This window comes from Eretmochelys imbricata, chromosome 2, assembly GCF_965152235.1.
Source record: "Eretmochelys imbricata isolate rEreImb1 chromosome 2, rEreImb1.hap1, whole genome shotgun sequence".
Lineage (NCBI taxonomy): Eukaryota > Metazoa > Chordata > Testudines > Cheloniidae > Eretmochelys > Eretmochelys imbricata.
Window position 1 is genome coordinate 188,686,491 of NC_135573.1, and position 24,197 is coordinate 188,710,687.

Below are 24,197 nucleotides of genomic sequence, written 5' to 3' on the forward strand. Positions count from 1 at the left end.
GACGTAGGAGTGTAGTGAAAAAGAAAAAAAGTCACTCAACCAGCCTAACTCCTAGATTAAGAAACACATGGCCATGAGCCATCAGAAGCTGCAAAACAGGGTACTACACTGAAATATGGAACGTATAGGAGCTGATTCAGTGGTTAGCAAGTTTCTTTGTTTGCTTTCAATGAAAACAATCTAGACATTGCATGAATAGATTTGCAATATTTATAGTAAAAAATGTAATGTTTTTTTAGACAGTGGGCACGCTGTGACTGCTGCTTACCACACCAATCACGATAGTTTCACTGTTACCTTGTCCGCCTTCCCATTTGTTACTTCCGCCTTCTGTGCCTTGTCTCATACTTAAATTATAAACTCTTTGGGGCTGGGACATCTTTTTTATTATGAATGTGTACAGTGCTGATCCCAGAGCCGGGCCTCTGTGCACTAATGCAATATCAATACCAATAATACCTCATCATTCAGAAGCAGATTCCTGAAGACTTCTGATGCCTGGTATAAATGATACAATATTTTCAGTGCTTCTGAGTCAAGCCTGACCTATTATTACTATTCAGCAAGCACTCTTCCTTAATCACTGTGCACTGAGAACAAAAAATATCAGGATTATTAAACGTACTTGGAAACCAGAACAGAATTACACATTCCTTTACAGGATCTGAAAGTAATTGATTATTATTTCTCTAAGAATTGAATCAATACTATAACAAACTACTCACTGCTCGGTTAGCACAGCAAAGCAAAAGGAGAACACTCTCTAAATGCCAGGCGTTAGTAGGATTGTAGATTAGTGTTCTGTTGTGTTCTCAAACACCAACTCTCTCTCCCCTCCCTGCTTCCCAGCAGCTGCATTCAGAGTAACACTATGGCTAGTCAAGTCCAGGGAGGCTAGACTCAAATGGGTGAGCAGCCCAGTGTCTGTGGGTTGGCTGTGAAACAGCAACTGATAAAGATCAGGCTGAGCCTAAGCTTTGCAACCATCAGGTCTTGCACTACAGCCTCTCTTTCAGAAAACAGCCGAACAATTTTGGCTAGTCCACACTAGAAAGCTGCACTTTTAAAACTTCTCTCAGTCTAGTTAAAGCAGTACAACCCCAGCGGTATAGATCCTGCTACCTTCGTATAAAGGTCCTTTATACAGGTACAGCTATTCTCACAGGGGAAGGGGAAGAATTATAGCAGTAGAAGGCAACTTTTTTATTTTTTGTATTATCATAATGCCGAGGAGCCCTCATCATGGACCAGGACCCCATTGTGCTCCGCTCTGTACAAACGAGGACTCAAATCTGTTTTCAGAGTGGTCACAATGTGAAGGAATACTGATTGTTTCTTCTGAGTTTGCCCTTATCTGCATGGAATGTCATTTCTCATCACATTGTCTAGTTTTGTTTGGTCCTTCTGAAGCTAACACCTGCTTCTAGCCTTGAGTAACCTAAAAAATTCAGCCTCATTCCCAAATTTTAGCACATCACCATTCACTCTCTTTCCCCAGGCACTAACAAACATGTTAAAGGCAGTGGTGCAAGTAGAGTTTAACTCTTACAGGTACAGTACCGGCCCCTGACCCCGCTCACAAAAATGTTCCGTGACTAGAGCCCTGCACAGACACAAAATTTATACCTGGGGATGCGGATATCTGCAGATAGAAATCAGTGGCAAAAGGAGCAGGAGTGGGGACGCCATTCCAGGAGCCAGTGCCCCATGCCGCCAGCTCCTGCGGTGTGGCTGTACCGCCCCCAGCCCTGTCTTCCAGCGGGGCTGTACAGACCGCAGACAGGAGATGCGGTTGCGTGGAAGGGCTTGGAGCGGTACAGCCGTGCTAGAGGAGCTGCAGCCGTGGCACGCTGGCTCCTGGGAGCGGCGGCCCCACATTCTTCTTCTTTGGCCACTGTGGTTCCCAGGAGAGCCCTGCAGTTCAGCAGATACAGATTTCTATCTGCAGATATCCACATCCCCGGGTATAAATTTGTGTCTGTGCAGGGCTCTACAATTCATTCTTGAAAATGTGTCTTTCCAGTATGGCATTCCAGCAATAAATGGTATGGCGTCCTGACCGTACCAGCTTACTTGCACCACTAGTTAAAGGGCAACTGTTATATTAAACCTATATATATTAAATATATATTATATTATATTAAACCTCCTTCCATCTTGATCATAGTCCAGTTATTTCTCCTCTTTGTTTTCTAATTCTGTCAACCAGTGAGTTGACAAACAAACAAAGGGATCAATTTAATGTGAACAATAACTCCTCCCCTTTCTGCAGGGCAGTTGTGAGTTAAGGAGAAGAGGCGAAGATTCTCAAGTGGTGTAAATCAGTGTGGCTCCTTGAGGATCTGACCCAGCGTGTCAGTCTTGGCTTTCAATTTCTTTGTCTGGATGTATCAGAAACTACACTTTTTGTTTCTTATTCGATAAACAGACACTCGGTGATAAAGGAACCAAAGAACAATGCTGCATAGTTCTCCTGAGAGGAAGGGATGGCTGCCAGCCACATGAATGCCATAGGACAGAGGTGCCAAGCGCCTCTGGCAACCTGAGGGTTAAGGCTTTATAAAGATAAACACCTCTCTAATTTTAACACTCTAGGTCTTCTCCTGAACTTCTTAATAAGGTGGCTACAGCATACAGCTGACTGAGAATGCATAATACTGTAAAGGTGACACACAAAGGGATATACACTGGGTATGTTCTTATTTTACTTCTTTATGATGTATGAAGGCACAAGAAGGTTTGTTTTCCGTAAACAAGCTTTTTCCACAATTGTGATTTTCTTAGAAATATGAGGAATGCCAAGTCTTGCCTTCCTGGCTCTTGCTGGAGAACTTCTTGGATGGCTCAGAAATATGGAGAGGCAGCTTTTTTCAGCCTTCAGCGGAAAGGACAGAAGTGCCGAAACTTTCGCAAACAGCCTTTTGCCATCTTCCCATTCTTTACATCTGCCTACTGCTCAGTTCTTACAACTTCTGACACAGCTGGTGCTGGCCCCTTTTGGAGCTAGCAGTGGTCTGACCAGCCCGGCAATTCCCATGTTCTCCGCATGTCTGAATTAAATAGGTTGAGACTACTCCATTCAATAGCTTTGAACCAATGTAAGCAAACAAGAATCATCTCCCCCCTCAGCCAGTCGGTTTCTACTTCCTAGGTCTCTGTTTGTCAGAATCCTGTTAGCTCTGCAGTTATCAAGAGAGTCTTCAGGTTACACAAGACCTGAATTTCCAATGTGAAAAACACACTGAAAAAAGCACACACACCCAAAAAACATTTAAAAGACAAAACCAAACCAAATCAAGCTTATTTTAGACACCAGCAAGAAGAGACAAATGGTGCAAGCGTAACGTCCACCTGCACCCCGCCTTTGCAGGTTACCTTTAGACGTCTGGCAGATATTGAGCAGATTTGCCAGTGGTGACAAGCCAAAGATACTCACTGGCCAGGGTTCTGATAATGCAGGTGACTCAGATGGGCCCTGGATGAGAACTGGCTCTCTGAATTTGCGGACGTCAACCAAAATCATTTTAAATGTTCATTACAGATGGGCCTCTCAAGACGAGCAGGATATATTTTTAGAGTTGGTATGATCACTTGAAGATCTAGAAGACTAGATAAACTTGGTAACCCTAATGTTTGGCCAAAGTGGTGCCTCACATCTCTTACAAACATGCAGAATGCTAAAATTATGGCTAAAGGCCTCAGTTCCCATAGTTACAAGCAAATACTGATGAACTGGTGATCCCAGAACAAACTGATGAAATATCCAGCACAGAGGTGCAAATCCTTTTGTACCTTTGTTTCTTTGAATTAGGATTATTGTTAAAATTGCCTTCATAAAAGATGTGGTGAAAAAAGAATATACGTACCTTATAAGTCACACTTTCTGCAGAATGTGATGTACTGAACCTATACACATTCAGAAACCTAGAGGACCAAAGTCTATACTCAGCAATACTGGCATGAATCCGAACTAACTATGGAGGTCAGTGAAGTTTCTTTAGATTTACACTGGTATAACTGAGTGCAGAATTTTGGTCCAGATACTCTGCCAAAGGGCAGGTGCAGTATCAATTTAATATCCCGTACGCAAAGTCTTTCCCCTGACTCCAGTGACTCCTCTGACTTTCCATTGACTCCTTCCTTTCTGAAGGATTATGGCCGGCCCTTACAGGGAGCATAGACACGATGGTCCTTTTGCTCTGGCTCTTACGAGCCTATAAATATTTACAGAAATACTAAGGACCCCAAGTTTCCCCATTTCATCGTTTTGTTTTCCATTTTTTTGTTTGTTTCTGACCTGTATGCAATCCACTCCAGTGGCAAAGTAAACTTATCAACTCATAGAAAACGTAAAAGGACACCACTGTTAACATTTAACACTCTTTCCAAAACCCCAAACAGCTCTATTGTCATAGAAAAAGAAAAACAGTCATGGTCCATAAGGCTCTGATATCACTACACCAGGAATATCGTACTCCGATCAGGGCACCTTATGGGACAGATACAGTATTGACACATTTGAGGAAATTCAACAACAAAACTGATGTGGAGTCTACTGGGATTGGTTTATGAGGAAAGATTTCAATGCACGGAACTCGGTTAAGCATTGACAAAATGGAGGAGTCATGATAACGGGCTATAAATACATGACGAATGTAAACACCCAGGAGGGGGAGGAATTTTTTCTAGTGTGTTGAATAGGACAGAGATATGACTGGGGCTCGTAGGATGCAAGTAATATTTAGGCTAAAGATATAGAAAAAACTTCCTAGCAGTGAGGTATCCTGTGATGAGCCTCTAAGGAAAGCGGTGGAACACCCATTGTTTGGGACATTTAGAACTAGACAGGGGAACAATCCACCCCAGTCAGTGAACAGACTGCAGCAGATGAATTGACAGGTCTTTTCCATCTCTACAGACTCTTAGCCAAATCTTGCTTTCCAGTACATCCACGCAACCCTAGTGACGTCAAAGAGTTTACATAAGAATGAACAGGAGCAGAGTTCGGGCCAATGATTCGATACGCCATATCCCACCTTTGCCTTGCTGAAATGTAAAACAAGAATTGCTCCAAGAATTGTACCATTGGCTTGGAGAGACAAGAGTTCGCATCTGACTCCTTGAATATCCACCTGGCAACACTGTAGCATATATTATTTACCAAGAACATAGTGCTAGGTGCCACCAGTGTACAGAAATGAAACAGTTTCTGTGTTGTTCTACTTCATGGTACAGTACAAATGCTTTAGTTCACCTTAATCCAGCCCTGTTGTCACAGTCTCTGAGATTCTAAACAGACACTGTAACCGGGAAATAGCTGTACTATTTTCTATAAATACAATGCACGGCTGTGTGTGTTTATGATGGGTCACTTACCATGGAGTTAGAGCAAAAGGGTTGTTAGAGGATCCAAGCAGGAAAGGTAACACAATAACATAGATGAGGGTCCTGAAGAAGCAATGGAGAAGCTGTTTATTGGGGGAATAACCCCTACCAGACTCCAGCCAGGCTAGAATGGATTGTTCTTCCTAAGGCTAAGCCAAGGATCAAAAGGAGGATACTAAACCATTAGAGGACCCTAGGCCTAGAAAAGGGTGAGGGCCACAGGAGTGGCGAGAGGCTGCCCTGGGAGTGTCAGTGAGAGCTGACAGACTGGCAAGGGGACACAGAGACACAGCAATTGCGGCAGGGGCAGTCAGCTTCTCACAAGTGTAGACAGAAACAAGAGGGCTGGCTGAGACACATGAAAGCTGGCAAGGAAAGATTAAGGCTTAGGCTAAAGGGAAATCTGCATGTAGCCTTTTAATGTTTGTACCCTTTGCTCTGTGGGAATGAATACATAATGCATTGTGTTGAAGAAGCTGTTTTGAGTCACTTTTAACCACTTTGCTGGTCGCAGGTCCCCAGAGCGAAAAGGCTTACAGATGCCTAACTCAGCTGGGCCTTGGTACACATGATTGGGAAACAAGGAGTCTGACACTCAGAGCCAGACTGGTTGGACTGCACGGTTCCACCCGGAGTGAGGAGCAGGAAGTCAGGCTGTCACTTAAGGGGAGGGAGTTAAAAAAAAAAAAAATCGAAGCACAGTTCGCCCTGTAACCATGACAGCAACATTCCAAGGAGAATCATCCAAGGAGCAAGTCTGTGGAGCATCACCCACTTACAGCATAAAGGCCCAAAGGCTGATTTTGTTATTAGATTGTTGACATAGAAACTAACCCAGCAGGTTTAGGTTATTTGTCCTTCTTCTCAAACTGCTGCTGTTCTGTCTGAGGTGAAGCTGTGTGCAGCAGCAGGAGTCCACAGAGTGTCACGCTGATTCCTACCCACCACAAGAGTGCACGAGTCTCTCCAAAGAGCAGCCTGCCCAGGAAAGCCTGAGGGAAGGAAAGAGAAATACATTCACAAGGCAGAGTTGCAAAGAAATCTTCTCCAGTACAAAACCTGGGGCAGATCCTCAGCTGGTGTGTACACTGAATTACACCACTAGATGATCTGACCCGTGATTCTTAGTATAAAGCCTGCCTAACAAAACTACTCCAACCGCACCAACAGGAACATCCGCTGCTACTTAGAATCACCAGAGTTAAAGTTGGAAAAGACCTACCAGGTCATCCAATCCACTGTAAAGCCAATACAAGATTGATCCCTGTTGCTTTGTCCAGCCCAGTACAAAAGAAAGACTTGGCAGATGCTGATTTTTGAGTTTTATTAATAATTTTGACAGATAATGTTGACTTTTAAGCATTCCCCCACCCCAATTTACATATTCACAGCTGTGGGAAATTATGGGGTGTCAAGACAATTATTTAATGACAATAGACGTTGAGATTCAAACAGCTAAAGCTTTATAATCATTAAAACACACAACTGTCAACATCACGTCAAAATATACAAAATAAATATCTTTACATCAAACTTTAAATATGTTCTCAAGCAACATTCTTCTTACTTTGCCCAGCTGTAAATTTGAATGATCCCTGATGGAAATATATTTCAGTGGTTCGTGTGTGTATGGCAAAATTGACGTTTACGGACATTTACTGATTTACTGATCCTTCCAAGCCTTCTCTTAAATGTCCCAAGGGATGAGACTATCCTGAAACACTATTCTGCAGATTAAGATGTGAATATCTTCTTCATATTTGACTTTAATTTTCCTTTTCTTAATTTTATCCCATTACTCTTACTTATAGTCCCTAAATTCCTTTCTCTCTCCTTGGCAAAATTCCCATCAAGTTCAGTGTGCCCAGGATGTCACCTCTCGTATTTAAGTCATCTCTTGGCCAAATGAGCGGTTTTAAACCTTCCTTGCAAATCAATGCTGCAGACCCTGATCTTTTTTGCTGGTCTCCTCAGTAATCTCTGAATATTTTCTATGATCAATATCTTTCTGGAAACAAGGGGACTGATCTAAAGTTCACTGAAGTCAACGGAAAGACTTCACTGGACTTTGGACCAAGCCCATAGTGCTAAAAACTCGACAAGAGTTATCTAAAGAAGGGAAAAAGAGATTAATGTATCAGTTGAAGAGTTACAGGTAAGCAGGGACAAGTGTAAAACGCCCCATATTCCTAAATGCATCATGGTTTTGGCTTGGGGCTTGGTAAAGAGTGATGCAAAGTAAAAGCGAAACCTTCACAGTGTCTCTCCTCTCCAGGTCTTAAGCATGCACAGTGACAAGGCCAGTCTGTTTCCACCTATCAGAAAATTATGATAAACACTAAACCAACCACTAGCTATTGAGCAAGATAGCGTTCGGTTATGTAGTAGGGAAGAATAATTCCCCTACAGAAATTACTAGGAGAAATTCTATGGCCTGTGTCATGTAGAAGATCAGACTAGATGATCCTTGGTGTGATTATCCCACATCTGCCTAATCTGGAGTTCTTACATTTTCCTCTGGAGTATCTAGGGTGACCAGATGTCCCGATTTTATAGGGACAGTCCTGATTTTTGGGTCTTTTTCTTATATGGGCTCCTATTACCCCGCAGCCCCTGTCCCGATTTTTCACATTTGCTGTCTGGTCACCCTAGGAGTATCTGGTGCTGGTCTCAGTTAGAATACTAGCCTAGATGGACCCTTGGGGGTCTGATCCAGGCTGGCAATTCCAATGTCACAGAGGTCCCTTCTGGCCTTCAAATCTATGACGTCAGTTCTACTCACCGAAGAGATGAAGTTGGAGGCTGTTGTTGTCACCGTGGCAGTCGCTGAGGAAGAGGAGTAGTGCAGGGCTTTTGCAAAGAAGGTCCACATGACAGCATTGCATGCAAACACCAGACCGACACATCCTACTCGGAGCACCACATGTAACTGCAGAAGGGGGAGGTGGAAATACAGATTTTTTTCACTGATAGTTGACTCTCCCAATTATTTTGCAAACACTTTATGCAAAATAAAATGTCACAAACTGTGAAATGGCCTGGACCTGAATTACAAACATTATTTTGTGAAATCTCAACTGTTGTGTTTCTACATTTGCCAATATGCTGTATAAAAAGGAGGCAAATTATGAAGACTGTTCTGACATTTTAAATGGATGATACATCAGAGGATGCCCTGTTTTTTCCCACACCACAAAAGAAAGAAAATCTGGAGGTGAAAAACAAAAAGACACACGTGGGAAAAACAGAACGGTTGCTCTTCTGTTTACCACCTACCACTGAATGAAGGAGAATCCCTCAGTAAGTGCTTGATCCTACAAGAAACCAAGCACCCTCAACTCCTATTAGCTTCAAAAGCATTTGATGGAGCACATAACCCTGTAGGACAGGGGTGGGCAAACTTTTTGGCCCGAGGGCCACATCAGGGTGCGAAACTGTATGGAGGGCCGGATAGTGATGAGCTGCCAAAATCTTAACAACAGGTTCCCTCCTCACCCCACGAGGGGGTCGTTGTGCACCCCCCGCCACCCAGGACTCCTGCCCCATCCAACCCCCCGGCGTTCCTTGACGCCCCCCGCCCAGGACTCCTGACCCATCAACCCCTCTCCCCTGGCCCCTGACTGCCCCCAGAACCGGGCAGGAGGGTCTCGTGGCCCACCATAGTGGGTACCCACCCCACCCCTAAGAGCCAGAGGCACCTGCCGGAGGACGAGGTGGGGAGTCCCGGCGGTGCTTACCTGGGGCAGCTCCCAGGAAGCATCCGGCAGGTCCCTCTGGCTCCTAGGGGCGGGGGAGCGTAGCTGGGGGGAGCAGGGGGAGCGGTCGCTCCCGCCACTGATCACATCAAAAGTGGCGCCTTAGGTGCTGACTCCCTGCGTGCTCCGGGGCTGGAGCACCCACGGGGAAAATTTGGTGGGGTGCAGAGCACCCATCGGCAGCTCCCCACCCCGCGCCTGGCCCCAGCTCACCTCTGCCTCCTCCCTTGAACCCACCGCCCCGCTCTGCTTCTCCGCCCCCGTCCCACCCCCGCTTCCCGCGATCAGCTGTTCGGCGGGAAGCCGGGGAGGACTGAGAAGCAGGCCACAGCTTCCCGCTCAGGCCGACGGTGGCGGAGGTGAGTAGTTCCCCTGTGCACCCCCCACCCCGGGTTACCTGCTGCAGCATGGGTGGCCCGACTCATGCCCCCCCCGAGCTCACCTCCGCTCTACCTCCCTGGGCCTGAGTGGGAAGCCGCCTCCTGCTTCTCAGCCCGCCTCGGCTTCCCGCGCGAACAGCTGATTCGCAGGAAGCCTGGGGGGCGGAGAAGCAGAGCGGGGCGGCGTGTTCAGGGGAGGAGGCGGAGTGGAGGTGAGGTGAGCTGGGGCCGGGGGTGGGGCGGGGAGCTGCCGGTGGGTGCTCTGCACCCACCAAATTTTCCCCTTGGGTGCTCCAGGACTGGAGCACCTGTGAAGTCGGCACCTAAGGTGCCACTTTGGGCCGGTTAAATTTAGAAGCTCTTTTAGAACCGGTTGTCCCTCGCAGAACAACCGGTTCTAAAAGGGCTTCTAAATTTAACAACTGGTTCTGGCGAACCGGCTCCAGCTCACCACTGCGGTCGGGTAGGGAAGGCTGTGCCTCCCGAACAGCCTGGCCCCTGCCTCCTATTCGCCCCCTCCCACTTCCCTGACTGCCCCCTCCTGGGACCCCCCAACCCAAACCACTCCTCCCCCGGGATCCTACCCCCTATCCAACCCCCCCGTTCCCTGTACCCTGACTGCTTAGACCCATCCACACTCCCACCCCCTGACAGGCCCCCCTGGGACTCCCACGCCCTTCCCAACCCCCCGTTTCCCACCCCCTGACCGCCCTATCCAATCTACTCCCTGTCCCCTGACTGCCCCCCAGGACCCCCCGCCCCCAACTGTAGCACTGCTGCGTGCACGCCGCCACCGCCCCCTTACCATGTCGCTCAGAGTGGCAGGAGCTTGCAGCCTCACTGCCCACACGGCGGTGTGGCACAGCAGGGCAGGGGCCGGGCAGGACAGTCCCACGGGCCGGATGTGGCCCCGGGCCATAGTTTTCCCACCTCTGCTGTAGGAGATGTTGAGCTTCTGAGCAGACTTGGAGCTTCTGTTTCTCAATTTCCTTGGCCTAGACCCTGGAGAAGTAAGTACCCTCCAACTGCATCCAAGCTCCACATGTTCTTTATCTTGTGATCAGACTCTAGTTCCTCGGGTGGGGTGGGGTGAACTGGAGACTGCTTCATGGAGGAAAATTCCCTCAGAACTGGATCTATCCTTGCTGGAATATCCCTTAGAAATGCATTATCTGAGAGACCTGCTCTCAGCCTTTGAGCTTCAGGCTACCAAAGAGGAACCAGAGGCCAAAGTTCTTCAAAATCTCAGTCCCCGGATTGACTGTTCTGGGCCGCGAGGAGAAGAAAGGAAACTGAGTGCCTGTGCCCATCTGCCAGTTGCTGCTGTATGTGGGTGTGGGGGGGTGTCGCTGGAGCAGAGGCAGTGGGATGTTGGCATATGGAGGTGCTTGTTCTTTGCCGCTGTTGCTCAAGTGATAAAGAAGGAAGAGAAAGCTGTTAGGAGACTAGATAGCTCAGGGGATTGTTCATGGGAATCAGCAGTATTCAGCAGCTGTTCAGGAAATCAGTTCAGTTCAGGCCTATACCGAGTATAAATTAAAGGAGTACTTGTGGCACCTTAGAGACTAACAAATTTATTTGAGCATAAGCTTTCATGAGGGCATTCACCTCATGAAAGCTTATGCTCAAATAAATTGGTTAGTCTCTAAGGTGCCACAAGTACTCCTTTTCTTTTTGCGGATACAGACTAACACGGCTGCTACTCTGAAACCTGCGTATGAATTGTTACCTTCTGGCCATTTGCTCAGTTACCAATCTGAAATGAGCTGGTCTTCCACAATTCCTAGAGAACAGATGGCCGCTCCACCAAATCTCCCCCACAACCTGAGTCCTCAGCAGAATGGCCAAAAGGATGAATGGTCCTGCAGAGTGAACTTCTGCCTTGCTAGCAGTGGATCCTGCAGAGCAATACTGCGGAGGCGTGGTTGTAGGGGATCCTACACTGCCACTGCCTGTAGTGTTGTACTAGACGAGGACTTCTACCTTTGTGGCTGTCAATCAGCACTTTTCATGACCACTAGAATAACTCCCCACTTTATGTTACATTAAAATAGAAAAGGGAAACGAGCCGCATATAATTGTGTGTCTCAAACTAAACAAATAAGTAAAAGAACATACTAAATTGCAGGGGACAACTAATGCCACCACAGAAGGAAGCAACTGGAATGTGGATGTAACAATCACAGATGGAGAATGACTCACTGATAGATTATGCGATAAAATCCAGCCCCTCTGGCTAGCTCAGACTACAAAACGTATGGAAAACACGAACGGTCCTATACTGCTAAGGAAAACAAAACAATCTAGAAAGCCCTCCGATTCAGGCTTCAATGCGTCTAAACCACTTATTTCCTGCGGCACACAATGGGCCGAATTCAGTCCTGGCCTAAGAGAGCGCATTGAACCCTGGAGTTGTGCTTGTTTAAGAAAGGCTGAATTTGATCCAGAACCTGTCCAAAGCATGATACGAAAATCAGATAGAAACCAATTCAGGATCAAACCATTGCTCCTTACCACCCTTCTGCTAGCTATTCTGACACAGTATTTGCAGGGAGACATTAGAGCAGAGGCAAATCACGTTTCTGCTGAGAGGCATTTGAGAGAACAAAGTTGTGTTGTAAATGGTTCTGCATACTCCAGGGAGAGCAGACCCACCAGAGAGAGATCTCTGCGCTACAAGGCAAACATCCAAGTGTAATCCGGCGACTGCTAAATTCAAGCACCTTCCAACACTAGCAAGTTTCTAAGACAAAATGAACCTGCGGGTGTGATTAGAAATAAAACCCAGGGTGTGATCCTGCCATGAGCTCTGGGTGGACAGGCCCGTCTCTCTGTGCATGGCTTGTTGTAGGATCAGGGCCTCGGTCTGGAAAAAGGCTGCAGTTTTGTTTTATTTAAGAACCTTACATTATTTGCAAATCTCCCACTTCCCCCATTAATATACCTGGGTTTCATGCCCTAATCTGCTGTATGTTATGTCCTTGAAGTAAGAATATAGAGAGGTGAGGGAGGAAACTGCAGTGGCAAAAAAGCCCTGCAAACATCCCATGAGTGCATGAGGGTAGAAAAAACCAGTTTTTTTCTGTGCGCTAGATTAATGGCCAAGCCTTCATGGTATATACCTTATGCTAGACACAACTAAATACCTAAAAAATCAATCTTTAATTGATATTGGTGTATGAGCCTTTGAACAAACACACTTGGAAGGTGTTGCCTTCTCCATGGGGATTAACTGCTCTTTGCCTCATGCTCTGGTGCCTTAAATAGCAAGGCCCAGGAGGAGGCCTATGTTCATGGTAGGGACAAACTGTTTCCTGCTAGCCTGGGGAGGCAATTGGATTTTGTGAAGCACACAATACCTGGTGGTCAAGATTAAAGACAATGGCCCACATAGCAAATTCAGAGACTGGCTTAATTCTACACGTTTTTCTTATTAGGGCCCTGCCACAGGGTATCCGCAGGCTTCCTCCCTCTTGAGCCTGCGCCCTGTGTTTAGGCTGGTATAATAAAGAATCTTCCACGCCTTCTTTTGCTGGATTGTCCAAGTGTCTTTACTTACAGTGTTTGTGCAGTTCCCAGATCCCCCAACAGCTAGTGACCCACAGACCCTCCCCAGGGTCTCCTGGCTTTTGAGGCTTCCTTCTTTGGTAAGGAGACAGCAATACCCTCTCATGCCTCAGCCCAGCTGTCAGTACTTAGCTCAGCATGTTCCTCTGAGCCAGCCCTCATTAGGGCTTGCAGCTGGGCTCCCTCCTGAATACCTGTCTCGTACCCCTGGCCGGAGAGCAGGCTGCAGCCAGCATTTTGGCAGGGCCTTAAAGGGGTTTACCCCTGCCCTGCCACAGGCCCTGATTTGACTTTACAGCAGGTCTTTGCATACAGCTTGTTCGGGATGAAACTGCACACTGGTCATGTCTACTCCACCCCAGTGAGCCAGTTTATACCTGTGCTCCATTGTTTATACTGTGTCCTCCAGTGGGCTGACTGTAGGCGACTAGGGTGAGATTTTGAAAAGACTCAGCATTGGCCTAACTCTGTTCCCACTGAAGTTAGTGGTAAAGCTCCCTTGACTTCAACGGACACCAAGTTAGGCTAAAGCTGAGCACATTTGAAATTCCCTCCCTCAAAGTCCTTAACGGGGTGAGTCCTCCCACTCCATACGCACCACTTCTTTGGTGAGCCTTGTCACAAGGGGTGATTGTGTTCAGACACCAACTGCCTCTTGGGGTTTCTCCTGCTGCGTCCTGGGTCAGTGAGTGCTGGGGTGGGCCTGACGATGCTGAATTTGCTTCCCTTTGTGCTAGCCCCTTCTTCATAGCTTGGCCCTCTGCCCCTTTGTATCAGACAGTCTCAGCTTTCTCAGGCGAGTGTTACATTTCTGTATAGTGTTACTGCTGGGCAGGGGGGTGTGGGAATTTAGAAATAAAAACCCAACTAAATTCAACATATTATTTTTATATTTTAAAAGGGCCCAACAAGATGTGCCTGTAACAAAAATACTTCTCATTACCAGGCTAGGTGATCATAATGGTCCCTTTTTTGTCTTAAATAATCTAAATTCTAAATAATGTAAGTTCTAAATTCTTGTTCAAGATGGAGTTAGAAACAGGCAATTGGGAGAAACAACTTGCTTTTAAAAAAGAAAATCTGTCATGTACTTCTGTACAGATATGGACTGGCTACAGAGCTTCCTTATACACACCGGATGTGTTCATTGTAAGATCCTTTAATGCTCTGCCAGGTATGGTTAAGGTTAGCCTAAATAAGGTATTTTACAGAGCGGCACCTAGCAAGTGAACAGTACACTAGCGTTTAGCATTCCACTGCACAAAACAGACATGCTGGTCATCCCTGCTTCAAATAAAAATTAGCAAAGCTGGTCACCATTTTTAATTTTTTTCCCGTCATTATGGAGAGGATCAGCGTTTTTTGGAATTTCAAAATTTTGAATATTTTTGAAAATTAAAAAGGGTGGAGGAGGATATGCAAAAAAAAATTAACCAGCTCTAATAATTAGAAAGGGTAAATTTCCCATTTCCTGAGTTAGGGCCTGATATGTCCAATCCAGTTTTTTGTGGTTTTTCCTTTGGACCTCAAATTGTTCTAGCCTGTGTAAGTGTCTAGACTCTCTGACATACTTTTCGGTGTGTGCTTTAAAAACTTCACTAACCTCATCATACATAGTTGCTCATTATTTACGTGATGCAAAATAATTGTAGTCTCTTGGCATTTGTAATCCAGCAAGTACAATTTTGGATCTGTCGATAATGTTTGCTACGTGACTAAACAATTCTCCCCATGTGGTTTTTCATATTGCCTACACCTCTTGATTTAAATCAGAAATAATCTTTTACTGTATGCGTATGCAAATCCAAACCAGACGTGATACATACTTCTGTTTGTAAACATTGTGGTAACTAAAATAGGAAATCAAAATGTAAAACAGCAAAGACCTTTGATCACTGAACAAAGTTAAACACAGAATCTGAGGCGAGGCATGTTGGAAATCAATAACTGCATCTAGTTTTTTTTTTTAACGAAAGGAAAAGGAAAGAGAAAAAGAACTGGAAGGAGAAGAGAAAGCTCTTAGCAAGAGAACAAATGTTTCCTGTTTATTTTGAAGTGCAATAATATCCACCAATTACATGAAAAATTATGGAATAAGGCTACAAATAAGATCATTCTGGGTTGGACTGCAGCCATTTCCCATATCACGCTAGCTTCCTCCCTTGTACAGTTTTATCAAAAATGGCACCAGAAACTTTTGATCCTATTTATTGGCTTTATATTCACAGTTACTGCTGTGCATTTGTCAGTCTCATGTTAACTACAACGACATTGCGCTATGAATTGCTGAGTTACAGTATAGCATGCTAAGGAATGATTTTGGCATTCATCTAAGAGGAAAACCACCCAGGCATTCCTGAGGAATCGGTGCAGGGATGCTACATCTAAGAGGGACCTCAGAGACTTTAAGGTCAGAAAGGACCACCATGATCATCTAGTCTGACCTCCTGCACACTGCAGGCCACAGAACCTCGCGCACGCATTCCTGTCACAGACCCCTAACCTCTGGCTGAGTTACTGAAGTCCTCAAATCATGATTTCAAGACTTCAAGTTACAGAGAATCCACCATTTACACTAGTTTAGACCTGCCAGTGACCCATGCTTCAAAGGAAGGCGAACCCCCAATCCCCTCCGGGTCTCTGCCAAACAGACCCGGGGAAAAATTCCTTCCCAACCCCAAATATGGCAATCAGTTAGATCCTGCGCATGTGGGCAAGATCCACCAGCCAGACACGTGGGAAAGAATTCTCTGTAGTAACTCAGAGCCCTCCCCATCCAGTGGTGCATCACCAGCCATTGGAGATATTTGCGGCAAAGAATCAAATAAGCAATTTATTTTCTGTCATAAAGATACGAACCATGAGAAGAAAAGCCATAACAGCTGAAGGAACAACGCCACAGCCAGTGGTTTCAGAGTGGATACATGAAGGAATCCTGGGAACTGATGATAACGATTTGAATGTATTACAAAGCTTTAGTAGAGAGAGGGATGACCACATTATTTAGAAATACAGTGATTACAGCAACTATCCCAGGGCTATCCATCTCTCTTGCTGTAGGCCATAGCTTTTGTCTATAGCTCTCACTCCCACGAGTGTGGGTGTAAACACTTCACTATTGGTGAAAACACTTAATTCTTTTTTGCATTAGGCCCCGTCCCTAGGTGACGCAATATCAGGAATATACAGGAGGAGTCATTCTGCACTGGCTCAGCCAGTTGTTGAACTGCTCCTTGCTGCTGTCAAGGCTCCCTGTGTAGGGTTTCATGAGTCACAGCATTAAAGGTAAGCTGGGTCTCCAAGGATCACAATGGGCATTTCGACTTCCCCTACGGTGATCTTCTGGTCTGGAAAAAAAAGTCCCAGCTTGCAGCTTCCTGAACAGGCCAGTGTTCCGAAAGATGCGTGCGTCATGCACCTTTCCAGGCCAGCCTGCGTTAAAGTCAATGAAACGCCCACGGTGACCCACAAGCGCCTGGAGAACCATAGAGAAATACTCCTTCCGACTAACGTACTCTGAGGTCAGGCAGGGGGGGTGCCAGAATTGAAATATGCATGCCATCTATCATAGAATCATAGACTATCAGCGTTGGAAGGGACCTCAGGAGGTCATCTAGTCCAACCCCCTGCTCAAAGCAGGACCAATCCCCAACTAAATCATCCCAGCCAGGGCTTTGTCAAGCCTGACCTTAAAAACTTCTAAGGAAGGAGATTCCACCACCTCCCTAGGTAATGCATTCCAGTGTTTCACCACCCTCCTAGTGAAACAGTTTTTCCTAATATCCAACCTAAACTGCCCCCACTGCAACTTGAGACCATTACTCCTTATTCTGTCATCTCCTACTACTAAGAACAGTCTAGATCCATCTTCTTTGGAACCCCCTTTCAGGTAGTTGACAGCAACTATCAAATCCCCCCTCATTCTTCTCTTCTGCAGACTAAACAATCCCAGTTCCCCCAGCCTCTCCTCATAAGTCATGCGTTCCAGTCCCCTAATCATTTTTGTTGCCCTCTGCCGGACTCTCTCCAATTTTTCCACATCCTTCTTGTAGTGTGGGGCCCAAAACTGGACACAGTACTCCAGATGAGGCCTCACCAATGTCAAATAGAGGGGAATGATCACATCTCTCCATCTGCTAGCAATACCCCTACTTATACTTCCCAAAATGCCATTGGCCTTCTTGGCAACAAGGGCACACTGCTGCCTCATATCCAGCTTCTCGTCCTCTGTAACCCCTAGGTCCTTTTCTGCAGAACTGCTGCCGAGCCATTCAGTCCCTAGTCTGTAGTGGTGCGTGGGATTCTTCTCTCCTAAGTGCAGGACTCTGCACTTGTCCCTGTTGAACCTCATCAAATTTCTTTTGGCCCAACCCTCTAATTTGTGTAGGGCCCTCTGTATCCTATCCCTACCCTCCAGCGTATCTACCTCTCCTCACAGTTTAGTGTCATCTGCAAACTTGCTGAGGGTGCAATCCACACCATCCTCCAGATCATTTATGAAGATATTGAACAAAACCGGCCCCAGGACCGACCCTTGGGGCACTCCACTTGATACCGGCTGCCAACTAGACATGGAGCCATTGATCACTACCCGTTGAGCCCGACAATCTAGCCAACTTTCTATCCACCTTATAGTCCATTCATCCAGCCCATACTTCTTTAACTTGCTGGCAAGAATACTGTGGGAGACCGTGTCAAAAGCTTTGCTAAAGTCAAGGAACGACACGTCCACTGCTTTCCCCTCATCCACAGAGCCCGTTATCTCGTCATAGAAGGCAATTAGATTAGTCAGGCATGACTTGCCCTTGGTGAATCCATGCTGACTGTTCCTGATCACCTTCCTCTCCCCTAAGTGCTTCAGAATTGATTCCTTGAGGACCTGCTCTATGATTTTTTCAGGGACTGAGGTGAGGCTGACTGGCCTGTAGTTCCCAGGATCCTCCTTCTTCCCTTTTTTAAAGATGGTCACTACATTAGCCTTTTTCCAGTCGTCCGGGACTTCCCCCGATGGCCATGAGCTTTCAAAGATAATGGCCAATGGCTCTGCAATCACATCCGCCAACTCCTTTAGCACTCTCAGATGCAGTGCATCCGGCCCCATGGACTTGTGCTCGTCCAGCTTTTCTAAATAGTTCTGAACCACTTCTTTCTCCACAGAGGACTGGTCACCTCCTCCCCATGCTGTGCTGCCCAGTGCAGCAGTCTGGGAGCTGACCTTGTTTGTGAAGACAGAGGCAAAAAAAGCATTGAGTACATTAGCTTTTTCCACATCCTGTCACTAGGTTGCCTCCCTCATTCAGTAAGGGGCCCACGCTTTCCTTCACTTTCTTCTTGTTGCTAACATACCTGAAGAAACCCTTCTTGTTACTCTTAACATCTCTTGCTAGCTGCAACTCCAGGTGTGATTTGGCCTTCCTGATTTCACTCCTGCATCCCCGAGCAATATTTTTATACTCTTCCCTGGTCATTTATCCAATCTTCCACTTCTTGTAAGCTTCTTCTTTGTGTTTAAGATCAGCAAGGATTTCACTGTTAAGCCAAGCTGGTCGCCTGCCATATTTACTATTCTTTCTACACATCGGGATGGTTTGTCCCTGTAACCTCAAAAAGGGTTCTTTAAAATACAATCAGCTCTCCCCATCATGTTATTCTCCCAGGGGTCCTGCCCATCAGTTCCCTGAGGGAGTCAAAGTCTGCTTTTCTGAAATCCAGGGTCCGTATTCTGCTGCTCTCCTTTCTTCCCTGTGTCAGGATCCTGAACTCAACCATCTCATGGTCACTGCCTCCCAGGTTCCCATCCACTTTTGCTTCCCCTACTAATTGTTCCCGGTTTGTGAGCAGCAGGTCAAGAAGAGCTCTGCCCCTAGTTGGTTTCTCTAGCACTTGCACTAGGAAATTGTCCCCTACACTTTCCGAAAACTTCCTGGATTGTCTGTGCACTGCTGTATTGCTCTCCCAGCAGATATCAGGGTGATTGAAGTCTCCCATGAGATCCAGGGCCTGCGATCTAGTAACTTCCGCCCCTCCGCAGTTAGGGAAACACATTTGTGCAAAGTCAGCCACGTCATGCACATTACCCAGAGTCATGGTTCTTCTGACCAGGATGTGATTAATGGCCCTTCAAACTTGCATCAACACGATTCCAACGGTCGACTTTCATATTCCAAATTGGTTAGTGACCGATCGGTAGCTGTCTGGAGTTGCCAGCTTCCAGATTGCAATAGCCACCCGATTCTCCACTGGCAGGGCAGCTCTCAGTCTCATGTCCTTGCGCCGCAGGGTGGGGCGAGCTCCTCACACAGTCCCATAAAAGTGGCTTTTCTCATCCGAAAGTTCTGCAGCCACTGCTCGTCACCCCAGACTCGCATGACGATGTGATCCCACCACTCAGTGCTTGTTTCCCGACCCCAAAAGTGGCGTTCCACGGTGGTGAGCATGTCCGTGAATGCTACAAGCAAACTCGCATCATAAGCGTTACTCGAGTCAATGTCATCGTCAGAGTCCTCACTGTCACTTTGGATCATAAGGAGTAACTCCACTGCCAAATGTGACATACTGGTGAGACTCCTCAGCACTTCAGGATCCATTCCCGCAGACCGAAAGGGAAAACAGAGCGCGCAATACAAAAAACGTTGAAAGATGGCGCCAAATGTGGATGGAAGCAAAGGGAATGCTGGGATGCAAACCGATGCATCACAGGGGCGTTGGGACAGGACCCAGAATGCCCCACACTCCCCGTCCCCTTTCCACAAGCCACAGCGCCAGAATGGGAAGAGGGGCTCCGTGGGATAGCTACTCATAATGCACCATTCCCAATGCCGCTGCAAGTGCCACAAATGTGGCCAGGCCAGTGCGCTTGTCAGTGCGGACACACTGCAGTGCATTCCCTGCTGCACTCTCAGAAGGCAGGTTTAACGCACTGCGCTCTACATCTGCAAGTGTAGCCAAGCCCTGGGACTTAAATTCTTGTCAGTTTCGTTTTCACAAGGGAAGAGGGACACAGAACAGAACTGCTTGGGGCAGCCATATAGGACACAGGGTGCACACTGAAGGGTCTTGCAATGTCCTTCTTTTCTCTCTGAAAGGATGGCTCACAGCTTCATCCAAAATATGGCCTGTCCTTTTAATGGAAAAACTTTACCCCTAAGCACATCCACAGGAGAGGGGACAGGTATTTACGTACTCCCAAGGGGAAGGCTGCCCAGCCAGCACCTTTGGATATTACCCTGCTCCTGACAAAGCCATACCCAAGGGTCGGTGGAGCATGTTCACGTTTTATCGGAGCTCTGCCTGAGCTCCCCCGAGGCACAAGGAAGGGCTCGGGGCTGACGGCGCCGGGACGGGTGCGCGCCGGCGTGGCTCTGGGCAGCCGGGAGAGCAACTACAGCGGTGCTGGGGCTCCTGGCGGAGGGGAGGGGCGGGGGGAGACCGGCTCGGGCACGGACTGCGCGTCTCTTCCAGGGCAGATCACGCAGGGGCTGGTTTCTCCGCCTCCCCGCGCCGCCGCCCCCGATGGGGGAAGCGGCGCTCAGTGGCCAGCCAAGGCCGGGAGCAGCTGCCCGGCTCTTACCCAGACACAGGCGCCGGCGGCCGCCTCCTCCCCTCCGGCCGCAGCGGCACACGCCTCCCGCAGGTAACCGGCGCCCAGAGCCAGTTTAGCGGAGCAGGCGGCCAGCGCCCCCAGCAGGCCGGCCACGGCCGAGTGCGCGGCGCCCCAGCCGGCCCGCATCGCAGCGCGACCCCAGCCCGGCGGCGGAGCCACGTGGCGAGGCAGCCGGCGGCTCTTCCGGGTCTCTGGCGAGCTCACGTCACGTGACGGCCCGCCCCGCCTGCTGGCTGCATAGCGCTCCCGCTCCAAGCTTCCTTGTCTGGGGGAGGGGCGTCCGCTGCTCCCGCCCCTGCACTACTCTGCGCACGCGCTACAGCCGGCTGTGGGAGTGAGGCTGGAGTAACTGCCTGACTGGGCACGTGGGAGCTTTGCCCTGCTCGAGCGCCTCTGCGCGGGAGAGAGTCTGCCGGGCTTCGTCCCACGCGCCGCTACGACCAGTCACATCGGGGCCTGCAGCCTCCTGCTGCTGCAGCGGCTCGACCTGCGCTTGAGCTGAGATCGTTCCAACCAGCTCTTGTCCGGTAGGTGGCGCTCTGGGACCCAGCTGTTGAAAGAGGTGTCCTTGCTCATCAGGGCCTGTGTAGGTCCCAGAGGAGCTGGATCATTTCATTACTGATGAGTAAGGCTAGGGTTTGGTCAAGGGTATTTTTAGTAAGAGTCACGGGCAATGCACAAAAATTCAGGGGCTGTGAATACCCTTGACTAAATCTTAAGGGGGTCACTGCTGGGGGGAAGCCGGGGGCTGCTGCTACTGGGGGCTGCTGAGAGTGGCTGCACCGGCCGCCCAGAGACCACTGCTCAGGCAGTCCCCTGGGCCAGCCGCGCCGGCCACTGCTTGGGAGGCTCCTGGCAGCTAGCCCCGGGGATTGCCTGAGCAGCGGCCGATGCGGCTGGCTGCGGGGCCGCCAGAACAGCTGGTTGCAGAGCCCCTCCAGCAGTGGCTGATGTGCCCAGCCCCGGGGCCACCTGAGCAGCTGGCCCCAGAACCAGCTGCTTGGGCGGCCCTGGGGTCAGCCACACTGGCCCCCGCAGAAGTCACGGAGCTCTACTGATGGGGAAAATAAAATACTTCACTTGAGAGGAGCAGTCCATGTGTTCTCACATTGGCCCCTGCTCACGAAACCTACCTTGGCTGCCACTATGCTGACTAATTCTAGGCTGAACGTTTCTAGGGAAGGTTAAATACAAAAAAGTATTGGTGGCTTTTCAGCTTGAGTCATAATGAGACAATCTGGTTCTGGACCTCTTCCAGGCTACTTTGCTTTATGAAGACTGCTAACGTGACAGATCTGTGGTCAGTGACAGCTGGGGCCTGATGGCCAATGATCAATCTTGGTCATGCTCCCTTTGTGAGCTTCCATTGGCACTGTTGAACATAGAGTGTTGCTGTTGTAAATAAGGACCATCACACATATTCCAGAATTGTTTCCCTGTACATCAAGTTATGCCTGAAAGGCAGTGATAATGGCCTAATAGTACTCACTCATAGGCTAAGTTTAATACACCCCAATGCTGTTTTTGTGTGTGGCTTGTTTGCATGTTGATATTTTCTTTTTATATACATGGAGACCTTTCAGCCATGCATTAACATTAGAAATAGGAAAGATCAATTAAGCTCACCTCGCCCCTCTACCTTCCTGGGCCATCCTAGGACACTGAAGGTAAGATTATACCCTTATGAAAAGCACAAGGAAGTCTTCACTGACCACAAGTTGTCATAATACTGAGTTAACAGCAAACGCACAAAGTGACAACTTCAACAGCACAGTGCCTCACACTAGAGCTTTGGTTCAGTACTATATATATATATATATATATATTTTTTTTTTACAATTTTAGTGGGTTGTGTTTATATACATATAATATACACACATTTTAACAAATATATAAAGGGCATAGGTTGTGGGGAGGAGTCAGTTTTCATGGTTTATATAATGTTCAGCGGTCTGGTGGAAAATTTTTAGATGCAAACAAGATAGCAAAGACTATATGCATGTGGATGGGTGGCAGGGTATGTAGAAGAGAGTGATCAACATCTTTTGAATTTTGAAATTTCAATTTTTAAAAATTACTAATAATATTCCTCTCTCTCCAGCACACCAGCTCTGGTAGACAGATATAATACAGAACATACATTAGAACAAGAAACACATAACTAACCCGAGTAGCCATATTATTCTACTGTTGTTTTCCACTCCCCCATTTTTCCTCACCCCTTTGTTTGTATTATTGTATCATGTCAATTTTAGACAAGGCGAGCAAAGAGCACCACCTACTTACCTACAGCACTGAATTTTTCCTTGAGAAGAACGGACAAGGTCCCACTCTGTTTAGCTTGCGAAATGAGAGGCTCACAACCTGAGGTGGTAGGTTTACTGGCCAGAATAACCACAGTCAATTTTGTGGAGGTCTTAAAACAAAAATGTAGCCCAGCTCATTTCCCTATCTCTCTAAACAGAAATTCCTCTCTGTGTGCAGATATAATGGCTCTTCCATTGAAATAGAGCTCAGCTGTCCTCATGGAACTGTCTCTCCTTTCTGAAAGGGGAGAAGGGGCATTGTTCCCCTCTCAGCCCTGTGGGGATTACCCAGTAAAAGCAGTAGAGCTCTTTGCTTTTGCTGTAGCAACCCTCTGCACTGCACTTTTGTAAAGGGGGATCCAAGGAGAGCTACAGTCAGATGTGGCTCTGGTAGAGCAGCTCTAATGAGGCTGGACTGCCAAGGAGTGGAGGACAGGAGCTGTTGGAATGTGTATGGGTGCATAAGGTCTTCACCCAGCTGGTCCTCGCCTCCTGCAGACTCCAGAGGATCTGCTGAGTTCTGCAGCGGAACCACAACTCATTCAGCTGAGGCACACAGGTAGGTAAACCTTGCCACCCCCAGAATGAGTTGGAGTCATAGTTTGGGGGAACCTCCATGAGAAGATCCTGTAACAGATGCCAGCCCTCCCTAACGTCCCATAATACTTCCAGTTTCTACATAGTAGTTATGAAATTACTAATTGAGGCTTAGATCTATTCATTTTGCAAGCAAGAGCATACACATTTTATATACATAATATATAGAAATAAAATGTGTGTCACTCATTACCCCTGGGGTCCAACAAACAGCAAATAGTGCCACAGGAGGCCGCTTTCTCCACTGCCCCTGTGGTACATGCACAGACTGCACAGTGAGGGTCTGATAGGAGGCAAGCTATGGCAATCTTGAATGGGTTGGGGCACTGCTGGATTCACCACCCACGTCACAGGCTGTGGTGTTGTGCTCTAACTGCCACAAGTGGACTCTGCTGGACTATGTTAACCTGCTCTAGGTACCAAGTGCCCTAACCCCTGCTGACGCTCACCAGTTTGTCTCTGGCTCAGCTCCCACTGCACAGACTGCAGAGGAGGAAAGGAAGCTGGAGGGGCAGGAGGAGCGGTGGTGGCAAAGAGGGAACAAAACAGAGGAGGGAGAAGAGATGGATCATCCCAGGAAGGACCTAGGCCTGGCCATGATAAT

The 24,197-nt window shown here is 47.6% G+C and overlaps 1 protein-coding gene across 1 annotated transcript; it reads right to left on the bottom strand.

Annotated features, from left to right (window-relative positions):
* Positions 1 to 4,681: 4,681 nt before the first annotated feature.
* Positions 4,682 to 20,818, bottom strand: TMEM42 (transmembrane protein 42). The gene is made up of 3 exons (XM_077809279.1): positions 20,658 to 20,818; positions 8,168 to 8,314; positions 4,682 to 6,377 (listed from the first exon to the last, which is right to left on the bottom strand). The coding sequence occupies exons 1-3, from the start codon at positions 20,814 to 20,816 to the stop codon at positions 6,234 to 6,236; spliced, it is 450 nt and encodes a 149-aa protein (XP_077665405.1). The 5' UTR covers positions 20,817 to 20,818; the 3' UTR covers positions 4,682 to 6,233.
* Between the last annotated feature and the right edge of the window lie 3,379 nt (positions 20,819 to 24,197).

What these genes read in the sequence shown, in the direction of transcription:
- TMEM42 (XM_077809279.1), bottom strand. Translation starts at nt 20,816, where the DNA reads ATGCGGGCCGGCTGGGGCGCCGCGCACTCGGCCGTGGCCGGCCTGCTG. An exon ending in CCGCCGGCGCCTGTGTCTGG is followed by an intron (nt 8,315 to 20,657) that starts GTAAGAGCCGGG and finishes CCCCTTCTGCAG; the next exon opens with TTACATGTGGTGCTCCGAGT. An exon ending in CCTCCAACTTCATCTCTTCG is followed by an intron (nt 6,378 to 8,167) that starts GTGAGTAGAACT and finishes TCCTTCCCTCAG; the next exon opens with GCTTTCCTGGGCAGGCTGCT.